This window comes from Pristiophorus japonicus, chromosome 12 (genome assembly GCF_044704955.1).
Source record: "Pristiophorus japonicus isolate sPriJap1 chromosome 12, sPriJap1.hap1, whole genome shotgun sequence".
In the NCBI taxonomy this organism is placed as follows: Eukaryota; Metazoa; Chordata; class Chondrichthyes; family Pristiophoridae; genus Pristiophorus; species Pristiophorus japonicus.
The window spans coordinates 68,555,640-68,567,789 of record NC_091988.1 but is presented as its reverse complement, the minus strand read 5'-3'; the positions used below and the strand labels follow the sequence as shown (position 1 = coordinate 68,567,789).

General features: G+C 45.3%; 1 protein-coding gene across 6 annotated transcripts in view; it reads left to right on the top strand.

Annotated features, from left to right (window-relative positions):
- The window catches only part of usp19 (ubiquitin specific peptidase 19), a 202,142-nt gene that overhangs the window by 109,108 nt on the left and 80,884 nt on the right, over nt 1-12,150 (top strand). For 5 of the 6 annotated variants that reach the window (XM_070895624.1, XM_070895620.1, XM_070895619.1 and 2 more), the window contains 3 exons: nt 3,641-3,855; nt 7,591-7,789; nt 10,626-10,759. In XM_070895624.1, the coding sequence (XP_070751725.1) occupies nt 3,641-3,855; nt 7,591-7,789; nt 10,626-10,759 (548 nt within the window). The remainder of the gene's footprint in view (nt 1-3,640; nt 3,856-7,590; nt 7,790-10,625; nt 10,760-12,150) is intronic. The other variant, XM_070895621.1, reaches the window with a different exon arrangement.

Sequence of the window (12,150 nt, the reverse complement as noted above, 5' to 3'; positions counted from 1 at the left end):
ACTCCACTTCCCTGCCCGCTCCCCATAAACCCTCGACTCACTTATCATTCAAAAAAATCTGTATCTCCACCTTAAATATATTCAATGACCCAGCCTCTACATCGTCTCAGCATCTGCCCTGTCGAGCCCCTTCAGAATTTTGCACGTTTCAATAAGATCACCCCTCATTCTTCTAAACTCCAATGAGTATAGGTCCAACCTGCTCAACCTTTCTACATATGACAGCCCCTTCATCTCAGGAATCAACCTCGTGAACCTTCTCTGGACTGCCTCCAATGCAAGTACATCCCTCCTTAAATAAGGTGACCAAAACTGCATACTTGTTGAATGTTTCCCGTGAATGATTTGCAAAGCTTCTCCTTCAAATGGCGGAATTATGGTCATCAAAGCACTGGTAAAACTCCAATAAATTTGCCCAATTGGCCAATTCTTTCAGTCAGTGCCAGTTAGTGGCAGTGGTGCTAGAGAACTTGTTGAGAGGAGTTACTTGGCTGTGCCCTGTGGGGATGCTCAGTGACACTCGCAGCTTGTTGCTGCAGAATTCTCAGTTGATGCTTCAGCTTTTGATGTTGAGCTCTGATACACTGATTGGGAGGAGAGGCTGAGCCCAGCAGTGTGAGCTGAGTATTTACAGGGCACTTGAACATTTAGCGTCTCCGTTGTTGGACTGAAGTCAGCTCCCTTATCGTGGTGGAGCAGCAGCCCGCCAATCACGAGGCCAGTTCCGCCAATGTAAGCGTAGCTCGCTGCCGCACAAGGCTCGGACACCCACAGGCCAAACTATGGAAGTGCTAAATGTCATGCTGCATGCCAATAACAACACGTACTGCCTCCCATTCTGGCCTCTTGCACACCCTAATTTTCATTGCTCCACCATTGGCGGCTGTACTTTCAGCTGCCTAGGCAGGCTCTAAGCTCTGGAATTCCCTCCATAAACCTCTCCACCTCTCTTTCCTCCTTTTAAGATGCTTCTTAAAACCTACCTCTTGGTCATTTTGCCCTAATTTCCCTTGTGTGGCTCGGTGTGCAAACTTTGTTTTACAACACTCATGTGAAGCGTCAATGGCACGACATAAGTGCAAATTGTTGTTGCTTGATCTATGTACATAAGAACATAAGAAATAGGAGCAGGAGTAGACCATTTGATCCCTCGAGCCTGCTCCGCCATTTAATAAGATCATGCCTGATCTGATCATGGACTCAGCTCCACTTCCCTGCCTGCTCCCCATAACCCTTTATTCCCTTATTGCTCAAAAATCTGTCTATCTCCGCCTTAAATATATTCAATGACCAATCCTTCACAGCTCTCTGGGGAAGAGAATTCCATAGATTTACAACCCTGAGAAGAAATTCCTCCTCATCTCAGTTTTAAATGGGTGGCCCCTTATTCTGAGACTATGTCCCCTAGTTTAGTTTCCCCTATGAGTGGAAATATCCTCTCTGCATCCAACTTGTCGAGCCCCCTCATTATCTTATATGTTTCGATAAGTTCACCTTTCATTCTTCTGAATTCCAATGAGTATAGGCCCAACCTTGACGTGGAAGCGATGATTGCCAGTTATAGTCACTCTTGCAGGTTATTGCTGTTCAACATACGTTGGCCAATATCTTGGCCTTTATTGCAAAGGGGATGGAGTATAAAAGCAAGGAAGTCTTACTCCAGCTATATAAGGTATTGGTGAGGCCACACCTGGAATACTGTGTGCAGTTTTGGTTTCCATATTTACAAAAGGATATACTTGCTTTGGAGGCAGTTCAGAGAAGGTTCACTAGGTTGATTCCCAGGATGAGGGGCTTGACTTATGAGGAAAGGTTGAGTAGGTTGGGTCTACTCATTGGAATTCAGAAGAATGAGAGGTGATCTTATCGAAACGTATAAGATTATGAGAGGGCTTGACAAGATGGATGCAGAGAGGATGTTTCCACTGATGGGGGAGACTAAAACTAGAGGACACGATCTTAGAATAAGGGGCCGCCCATTTAAAACAGATGAGGAGAAATTTCTTCTGAGGGTTGTAAATCTGTGTAATTCGCTGCCTTAGAGAGCTGTGGAAGCTGGGACATTGAATAAATTAAGACAGAAATAGACAGTTTCTTAAACGATAAGGGGATAAGAGGTTTGGGGAGCGGGCAGGGAAGTGGAGCTGATCCATGATCTGATCAGCCATGATCTTATTGAATGGCGGAACATGCTCGAGGGGCCATATGGCCTACTCTTCCTATTTCTTATGTTCTTATTATTGGTAACGTACATCCTTTATTCAGCATTATTGCATTCAATACTGAGCACCCAGCCGCTCCCGGCATATTCAGCAGTATTGCTCAGCTCTGGCACAAACTTTGTTCCCTAGCCATTGACTCCATCCCTCTCCCTAGCATCGGTCTGAGGCTGAACAAAACTGTTTGCAACCTTGGTGTCATATTTGACACAGAAATGAGCTTTCGACCACATATCCACAGCATAACTAAGAGCGCCTATTTCTAACTCCGTAACATTGCCCGTCTCCACCCTTGCCTCAGCTCATCCGCTGAACTAGACCTCATCCATGCCTTTGTTACCTCTAGACTTAACTATTTCATGCACTCCTGGCTGACCCCTCATATTCTACAATACATAAACTAGAGGTGATCCAAAACTCGGCTGACTGACTTGCACCAAGTCCTGCTCACCCATCACCCCTATGCTCGCTGACCGACATTGGCTCCTGGTTAAGCAACGCCTCAATTTTAAAATTCTCATCCTTGTTTTCCAATCCCTCCATAGTCTTGCCCCTCCCTACCTCTGTAATCTCCTCCAGCACCCCCCCCCCCCCCCCCCCGGAGTTCTCTGCGCTCCTCTAGTTCTGCCCTCCTGAGCATCCCTGATTATAATCGCTCCACCATTGGTGGCCGTGCCTTCAGCTGCCTGGGCCCCAAGCTCTGGAACTCTCTCCCTAAACCTCTCTTTCCTCCTTCAAGACGCTCTTTAAAACCTATCTCTTTCACCTGCTCTAATTTCTCCTTGTTCGGCTTGGTGTCAAATTTTTTATTTTAATCCTGTGAAGCGCCTTGGGACGTTTTACTACATTAAAGGCGCTATATAACTAACTACAAGTTATTGTTGTTGCCTGGTCCACCAAAATGGAAAAGACTCTGTGGTGCTTTTTTAAAATAATTGAATGACTGGATAGCACAGCAGGTTAGCCACTGACATTCCAGCTTCATCACTGGGTTTGAAACCAGCCCAGGCTGACTAGGACTCTGTCTGAAATGAGATTGGGTCCTCGGGCAGGCCAAAGGATGGCTGGCAAATGGAAAATGCCAAACCAGTGCAGTACGGGGTGTGCTTCTGAGGTTGGAACTTAGACCTGTAATTAGGGCAGTGTAGAGGGAGCTTTTCTCTGTATCTAACCCGTGCTGTAGCTGCCCTGGGATTGTTTGATGGGACAGTGTAGCGAGAGCTTTACTCTGTATCTAACCCGTGCTGTACCTGGCCCGGGAGTGTTTGGGGCAGTGTAGAGGGAGCTTTACTCTGTATCTAACCCAGGTAGAGTAGGGTGGGCGATCCCGTGTTTGTAGCTGCTTTGAAAAGTGTTTTTAAGCCTGTTTAAGTGTTTTCACTGGACCTTCTAAACACAAGCCTTGTGCTCCCCTGTTTAAGGTGCAGTGGGTGGCGCCAAAGTAGCTGTGCCTGCAGGCCCGCCCTCATTGGATAAAGCACAACCCGGGAGCAGCCAGCACGCACTTCCTCCCAAGGAGGAGCCACGCTCAAATGAGAAAGAGAAAATACGCTCCGAGGAGGCAAACCTTGAGTCCGTGGCAATCCTGTCAACACCCGAGAACGTCCAGATCAAACAGGACGCACTTGTCACGTCGGTAAGTAATATACTCGAGGAGCAGTTCATGTTTAAAGTTCTCTCTCATCCTAAAGGTGAAGGAAAGACAGGGCTTTAAACTAATGAAGAGGGGTTGGATGGTTTCAGGAAAGAGTAAATTTAAAAGCAGCAAGAGAAATGTCAAGGCTCTGGAGCAGAGCTGAGTTTTGGGTAAAAATAAGCAGAGTGGGTCAGGAAGGGACAGAGAGTAACAAAGGTCATAGGGCATCAGTGACTAAAGGGACATCAGGGAAGAATAGAAATAAGTCAAAGTTAAAGGCACTATATCTGAATGCGTGAAGCATTCGCAAGAAGATAGATGAATTAACAACGCAGATAAAAATGAATAGGTTTGATCATATAGCCATTACAGAGACGTGGTTGCAAAGTAGCCAAGGTTGGGAACTAAATATTCCAGGATACTTAACTTTTAGAAGAGAGAGGTAAAATGGAAAATGAGGAGGGGTAGCCCTGATAATAAAGGATGGGATAAAGACAGTAGAGAGAAAAGATCTTAACTGTAAATCAAGAAGTAGAATCCGTTTGGGTGGAGCTAAGCAACAGCAAAGGGCAGAAAACATTGGTTGGATTTGTTTATAGGCCCCCAAACAATAGTGGTAATGTAGGGCACAGTATAAATCAGGAAACTAGAAACTCATATAATAAGGGTAATACAGTAATCATGGGGGACTTTAATCTATATACAGATTGGGCAAACCTAATTTGCAGTAATAGTGTGGAGGATGAATTCATGGTATGTATACAAGATAGTTTTCTAGATCAGTATGTTAAGGAACCAAGTAGGAAACAGGTTATTTTAGATCTATTATTGTGCAATGAGAAAGGGTTAATTAATAAGCTTGTAGTAAAGGGGCCTTTAAGCAAGAGTAACCATAATATGATAGAATTTTATATTGAGTTTGAAAGTGATTTCGTTAAGTCTGAAACGATGTTCTTAAATCTGAACAAAGCAAACTACATAGGTATGAGAGGCGAGTTGGCTACGATAGATTGGGAAACTACATTAAAAAGGTATGACGATAGACAAGCAATGGGATAGCATTTAAAGAATGAATACATTATTTATAACAAACATACATTCCTTTAAGGCACAAAAACCCCACCAGAAAAGTGGTCCAACCGTGGCTAACAAGGGAAGTTAAATATAGTATTGGATCAAAGGAAGAGGTTTATAATGTTGCCAAAAGAGTAGTAAGCCTGAGGAGTGGGAGGATTTTAGAATTCAGCAAAGGAGGACCACAAATTTGAGATAGACGATCAGCCATGATCTCCAGGAGCTAAATGGCCTACTCCTGCACCGATTTCTTATCAAAACTGAATTTAAAAAAAGATATTCTCTGGATGTTGGCATCACTGCAAGGATTGCATTTATTGGTATGGGACTCGAGCCACCTGAAGGCCGAGACCGGGTAAAGACAGCAGGTTTCCTTCCCTAAAGGGAGATTAGTGAACCCGTTGGGTTTTTACAATCTGACCAGTTCTGTGTTTCCATTACAGAAAGGTATTAATTGGTTTGGGGTTTCCTAAGGTATACCTGATTGCCTAGGAGGGGTCAGAGAGGAATTAATTTACAGAGGATTCCTGAATGCTGTGTGGGTCTTCCCCATAATGTTGATAATGGTTGACAATGAAGAAAAAAGCTGTAGACTCCAGGAAAATATCAGTGAATTGGTGAGGTAGGCAGAACAGTGACAATTGGAATTTAATCTGGAGAAGTGTGAGGTAATGCATTTGGGGAAGGCTAACAAGGCAAGGGAATACATATTAAATGGTAGGACACTGAGAAGTGTAGAGGAACAAAAGGACGTTGGAGTACATGTCCACAGATCCCTGAAGGTAGCAGGCCAGGTAGATAAGGTGGTTAAGAAGCCATACGGAATACTTGCCTTTATTAGCCGAGGCATGGAATACAAGAGCAAGGAGGTTATGCTTGAACTGTATAACACACTAGTTAGAGTACTGGGTGCAGTTCTGGTCAGCACATTACAGGAAAGATGTGATTGCACTAGAGAGGGTACAGAGGAGATTTATGAGGATGTTGCCTGGACTGGAGAATTGGATAGGCTGAGGTTGTTTTCTTTGGAACAGAGGAGGCTGAGGGGGGAGACCTTATTGAGGTGTATAAAATGATGAGAGACCTAGATAATGTGGATAGGATGAACCTGTTTCTCTTCGCAGAGGGGTCAGCAACCAGGGGGCGTAGATTTAAAGTAATTGCTAGGAGGCTTAGAGGGGATTTGAGGGGAAAGTTTCTCTCCAAGAGGGTAGTGGGGGTCTGGAACTCACTGCCTGAAAGGGTGGTAGAGGCAGAAACCCTCACCACATTTAAAAAGTACTTGGATATGCACTTGAAGGGCTACAGACCAAGAGCTGGAAAGTGTGATTAGGCTGGATAGCTCTTGGTCGGCCGCCGCGGACATGATGGGCCAAATGGCCTTGTTCTGTGCAATAAATTGCTATAATTCTAGGTGGGGGATGGAGGGTGGTTCAGTACATGTGGTTGGAATTGGCAAAAGATTGGAACAAGCACGTACGGACCAAATGGCCTTTTCTCCTCTTCAATAATTGAGCGTAAATGTTCCCCAGAGTGGTGATTCTCTCTGGTTTGGCTTGCAGACCGATCTGCAGTCATCACCCACTGCCAGGGCGGGGCCTCCTGCACTGCCAGGACGGGGCCTCCCGAGGGGGGAGTTTACAGCCAGGAGAAGAGGAGGCCGATTATGGAAGATCTCTATTCCAGTGTGAAACGACGAAGGTTTCTTTCATAAACAATGCTTGCTTTTCCTAAAATGTTTTTGAACTAGACAGTGGGGAGACTATTTTGAATAAGATTGTGGAGTACTTGGTCAGCTAACAATATTGCAAAATATGCTTTTGGCACCACAGAGTAGTTTGTATTCTTAATGTGCCTTTGTATTCTGGAGTTAGCAGGTAGGAAGGATGGGGAAAAGATGTTACTCTCTGATTAATACTGAGTGATTACCTGAAGATGTTTTCACTTATGGAGGAGTCCAAAACTAGGGACCATAAAAATAACAAAAGCAAAATGCTGCTGATGCTGCAAATCTGAAATAGAAATACTGGAAACACTCAGCAGGTCAAGCAGCATCTGAGAGAAACAGAGATAATGTTTCAGGTTGATTGCCTTTCATCAGAACTGGGAGAAGTGAGAGCTTTAACAGTACAAGTAAGTAGAGAGCCAGGGAAAAGCGTGGAGTAAGGACAGAGTATGGACTGCGATAGGGTAGCTGACAGGATGACAAAAGCCATCAATGTGAGATGGTCACCAACAATGTCGCTGTGAGCTGTGCATTGTTCGGCGCGGCTTGTCTCAATTAATGAGCAGACCCTTTAAACGTCTGCGCCAGTGTGGTACTTCCAGTGTAAGAGCTCGTGAGCGGCCTGTCGCACCTTTCAGCTTACTGAGCAGCCGTGCACACGCACCTCACACAGCGACATTGGTCACCAATAAATCTACTCATTGGTGAGAATGCTACCACAGGAAGTGGTTGAGGCAAATAGCAGAGATGCATTTAAGTGGATGCTGGATAAACACATGAGGGAGAAAGGAATAGAAGAATAGGGTGAGATAAAGAGGGGTGGGAGGAGGCTCGTGTGGAGAATAAACAGACATGGATCTGTTGGGCCGAATGGCCTGTTTCTCTGCTGTATGATTGTATGGAGGAGTACACTGAACTTTAACCTTGTGTTTAAGCCCAAGCCAACCTGCATGGTGACCCCGATGACTCACAGCGTCGCCAGTGCCGAGCACACAGAGGAAGAAGAGGAGGAGGAGGAGAAGAAGGTCTGTCTGCCAGGGTTCACTGGGCTGGTCAACCTGGGGAACACTTGCTTTATGAACAGCGTCATCCAGTCACTGTCCAACACGCGGGAGCTTCGCGACTACTTCCACGGTGAGTGCGGTGCAAGATGCCGAATTTTGCTTCAAACTTGGTCGACTCTGACTCGGAAGGTTGTCCGTTCAAGTCCTACTCCAGAAACTCTAGCCCCAAAACCAAGGCCGACACTTCAGTGCGGTACTGAGGGAGCGCCGCACTGTTGGAGGGACAGTACTGAGGGAGTGCTGCACTGTTGGAGGGACAGTACTGAGGGAGCGCTGCACTGTCGGAGGGACAGTACTGAGGGAGCGCTGCACTGTTGGAGGAACAGTACTGAGGGAGCGCTGCATTGTTGGAGGGGTAGTGCGGAGGGAGTGCTGCACTGTTGGAGGGGCAGTACTGAGGGAGCGCTGCACTCTCGGAGAGGCAGTCCTCAGAGTGCTGCACTGTCAGGTGCCGTCTTTCCGATGAGGCATTAAACTGAGGCTCCGTCTACCCTCTCAGGTGGATGTAAAAGATCCCACAGCCACTATTGGAAGAAGAGCAGGGAAGTTCTCCCCGTGTCCTGGAGCCAATATTGATCCCTCAACCAACATCACTCAAATAGATTCTCTGGTCATTATTACATTGCTGTTTGTGGGAGCTTGTGTGCAAATTGGCTGCCGTGTTTCCCACATTACAACAGTGACTGCACTTCAAAAATGCTTCATTTGTTGTAAAGCACTTTGGGACGTCCCGAGGTTGTGAAAGGCGTCGTAGAAATGCAAGCTCGCTCTTTCAACCAACACTACAAAAAACAATTGCCTGCTCAATTATCCTGATGTTACTTGTGGGGTAGAATATAAGAACATAAGAAATAGGAGCAAGAGTAGCCATCTGGCCCTTCAAGTCTGCTCCTTCATTCAATAAGATCGTGGCTGATCTGATCCTGACATCCACTCCACTTCCCCGCCTGCTCCCCATAAACCCTCGACTCCCTTATCTTCAAAAATATGTCTATGTCCACCTTAAATATATTCAAAGACCCAGCCTCAACTGCTCTCTGGGATAGAGAATTCAAAAGATTTACAACCCTTTGAGAGAAGAAATTCCTCCCCATTTCTGTCTTAAATAGGCGATTCCTTATTCTGAAAATATGCCCCCTATTTCTAGATTCCCTCATGAGAGGAAACATCCTCTGCATCTACCCAGTCAAGATACCTCAGAATCTTGTATGTTTCAAGAAGATCACTCCTCATTCTTCTAAACTCCAATGGGTATAGGCCCAACCTGCTCAACCTTTCTTCCTATGAAAACCCCTTCATCTCTGGAATCAACCTCGTGAACCTTCTCTCAACAGTCTCCAATGTTTGTAGATCCTTCCTCAAATAAGACCAAAACTGTACGCAGTACTCTAGGTGTGGCCTCACCAATACCCTGCACAGTTGTAGCAGGACTTCTCTGCTTTTATACTCTATCCCCCTTGCAATAAAAGCCAACATTCCATTTGCCTTCCTGATTACTTGCTGTACCTGCATACTAACTTTTTGTGTTTCATGTACGAGAACCCCCAGATCTCTCTGTACTGCAGCACTTTGTAATCTCTCCCCATTTAGATAGTCATTTGCTTTTTTATTTTTCCCATCAAAGTGGATAACCTCACATTTTCCCACATTATACTCCATCTGCCAAAGTTTTGCCCACTCACTTAGCCTGTCTACATCCCTTAGTAGATTCTTTGTGTCCTCCTCACTTGCTTTCCCACCTGTCTTTGTATCATCAGCAAATTTGACTACGTTACACTCGGTCCCTTCATCCAAGTCATTAATATAAATTGTAAGTAGTTAAGGCCCCAGCACTGATCACTGTGGCACCCCACTAGTTACAGTTTGCTAACCTGAAAATTATTCATTTATTCCGACTCTGTTTCCTGTCAGTTAGCCAATCCTCTATCCACGCTAATATATTGCCCCAACCTCGTGAGCTCTTATCATGTGCAGTAATCTTTAATGTGGTACCTTATCAAATGCTTTCTGGAAATCCAAATACTCGACATCTACTGGTTCCCCTTTATCCACCCTGCTCGTTACATCCTCAAAGAAATTTGTCAAACATGATTTCCCTTTCATAAAACCATGCTGACTCTGCTTGACTGCATTATGATTTTCTAAATGTCCTGCTACTACTTCCTTAATGATGGATTCCAACATTTTCCCAATGGCAGATGTTAGGCTAACTGGTCTATAGTTTCCTGCTTTTTGTCTCCCTCCTTTCTTAAATAGGGGCGTTACATTTGCAGTTTTCCAATCCGCTGGGTCCTCTCCAGAATCCAGGAAATTTTGGTAGATTACAACCGATGCATCCACTATCTGCAGCCACTTCTTTTAAGACCCTATGGTGCAGACAAGCCGGTCCAGGGGACTTGTCCACCTTTAGTCCCATTAGTTTGCCTAATGGCAAACTAGTATCTCCAGTGATTGTTTTAAGTTTCCCCTCTTTTCCCCCCCCCTCCCCCCACTCCATAGCTCCTTAATTATCAATTATTGGGCTGTTTTTAAGTGTCTTCTACCGTGAAGACCGATACAAAATATTTGTTCAAAGTCTCTGCCATTTCCCTGTTCCCCATTATTAATTCCCCAGTCTCACCCTCTAAGGGACCAACATTTACTTTAGCTACATGCTTCCTTTTTATATACCTGTAGAAGCTCTTGCTAGCTGTTTTTATATTTCTTGCTAGTATTAGTGCCTCGGAATAGCTGCTGCTTTTAGCTACATAGCAGTAATTAATTGGATCCAAAGTTCTTTGCTAGATTTTGACACAATGTACTTATATTTATGAGGATTTATTTATTTGACTTATTTTTTTAAACCAGCTTTTGTAACCATTCACTGCAAATTGAAACCTTGAATGGCTCTTTCTATATTTGAACAGATCGATCTTTTCAGTCTGAAATAAATTACAACAACCCTCTGGGAACCGGCGGCCGGCTTGCCATTGGTTTTGCGGTGCTACTGCGGGCTCTGTGGAAAGGGACGCACCATGCCTACCCGCCATCTAAACTGAAGGTAGGTGAGTGAGGACGGAACTGCACCCTGGTTTCAGAGCAAATCCCCTGCTCGTCATCTGCTCAAACCGGTCACCGTTTGTGAGGGCATTAGAAACCGGAGTTAACGATTCAGCCCCTCGAACCTATTCCGCAAAGGTTGAAGAAATATTAGAAACAGGAGTTAGCCATTCAGTCCCTCGAGCCTGTTCCACCATAAGAACATAAGAAATAGGAGCAGGAGTAGGCCACCTGGCCCCTCGAGCCTGCTCCGCCATTCAATAAGGTCATGGCTGATCTGATCATGGACTCAGCTCCACTTTCCCGCCCGTTCCCCATAACCCTTTATTCCCTTATTGCTCAAAAATCTGTCTATCTCCGCCTTAAATATATTCAATGACCTAGCCTCCATAGCTCTCTGGGGCAGAGAATTCCACAGATTTACAACTTTCTGCGAGAAGAAATTCCTCCTCATCTCAGTTTTAAATGGACGGCCCCTTATTCTGAGACTATATCCCTAGTTTTAGTTTCCCCTATGAGTGGAAATATCCTCTCTGCATCCACCTTGTCGAGCCCCCTCATTATCTTTTATATGTTTCGATAAGATCACCTCTCATTCTTCTGAACTGTATAGGCCCAAACTATCTTCATCAGTCAACCCCCTCATCTCCAGAATCAACCAAGTGAACCTTCTCTGAACAGCCTCCAATGCAAGTATATCCTCCTTTAAATACAGAGACCCAAAACTGTACGCAGTACTCTAGGTGTGGCCTCACCAATACCCTGTACAGTTGTAGCAGGACTTCACTGCTTGTATACTCTATCCCCCTTGCAATAAAGGCCAACATTCCATTTGCCTTCCTGATTACGTGCTGTACCTGCATACTAACTTTTTGTACTTCATGGACAAGGACCCCCAGGTCCCTCTGTACTGCAGCACTTTTCAAATCAAGGGTTGAAGGAATATTAGAAACAGGAGTTAGCCATTCAGCCCCTCGAGCCGTTTCCATCAAAGATTGAAGGAGAGCAGCAATTTTCTGATCATGAAACAATTTAACTGGTTATGCTATGGGGAGGACATGGGGTCATGCGTACAGATTACATCTGGTTAGATGTGTTATGTCTCAAATAAAGCAATGTGACTGAGTACTGCAGACTTGAGTAAGTGTGACTTGATGGCAGGACTGACACGTGGGGGAAGGCTGGATTGGCTGGGCCTGTATTCACTGGGGTTTGGAGGAGTGAGAGGGAATCTGGTAGAGGTATGTGGGGTACTGATGGGGCTGGATGCGGGGGGAGTGTTCCCAATGTTGGGGAGGTCCGGAGCCGGGGGACACGGTCTAGGGATGGGGAGTAAGTCGTTTGGGACCAAGATGGGGGGAGACTTCTTTGCTCGGGGGGTTGTTGACCTGT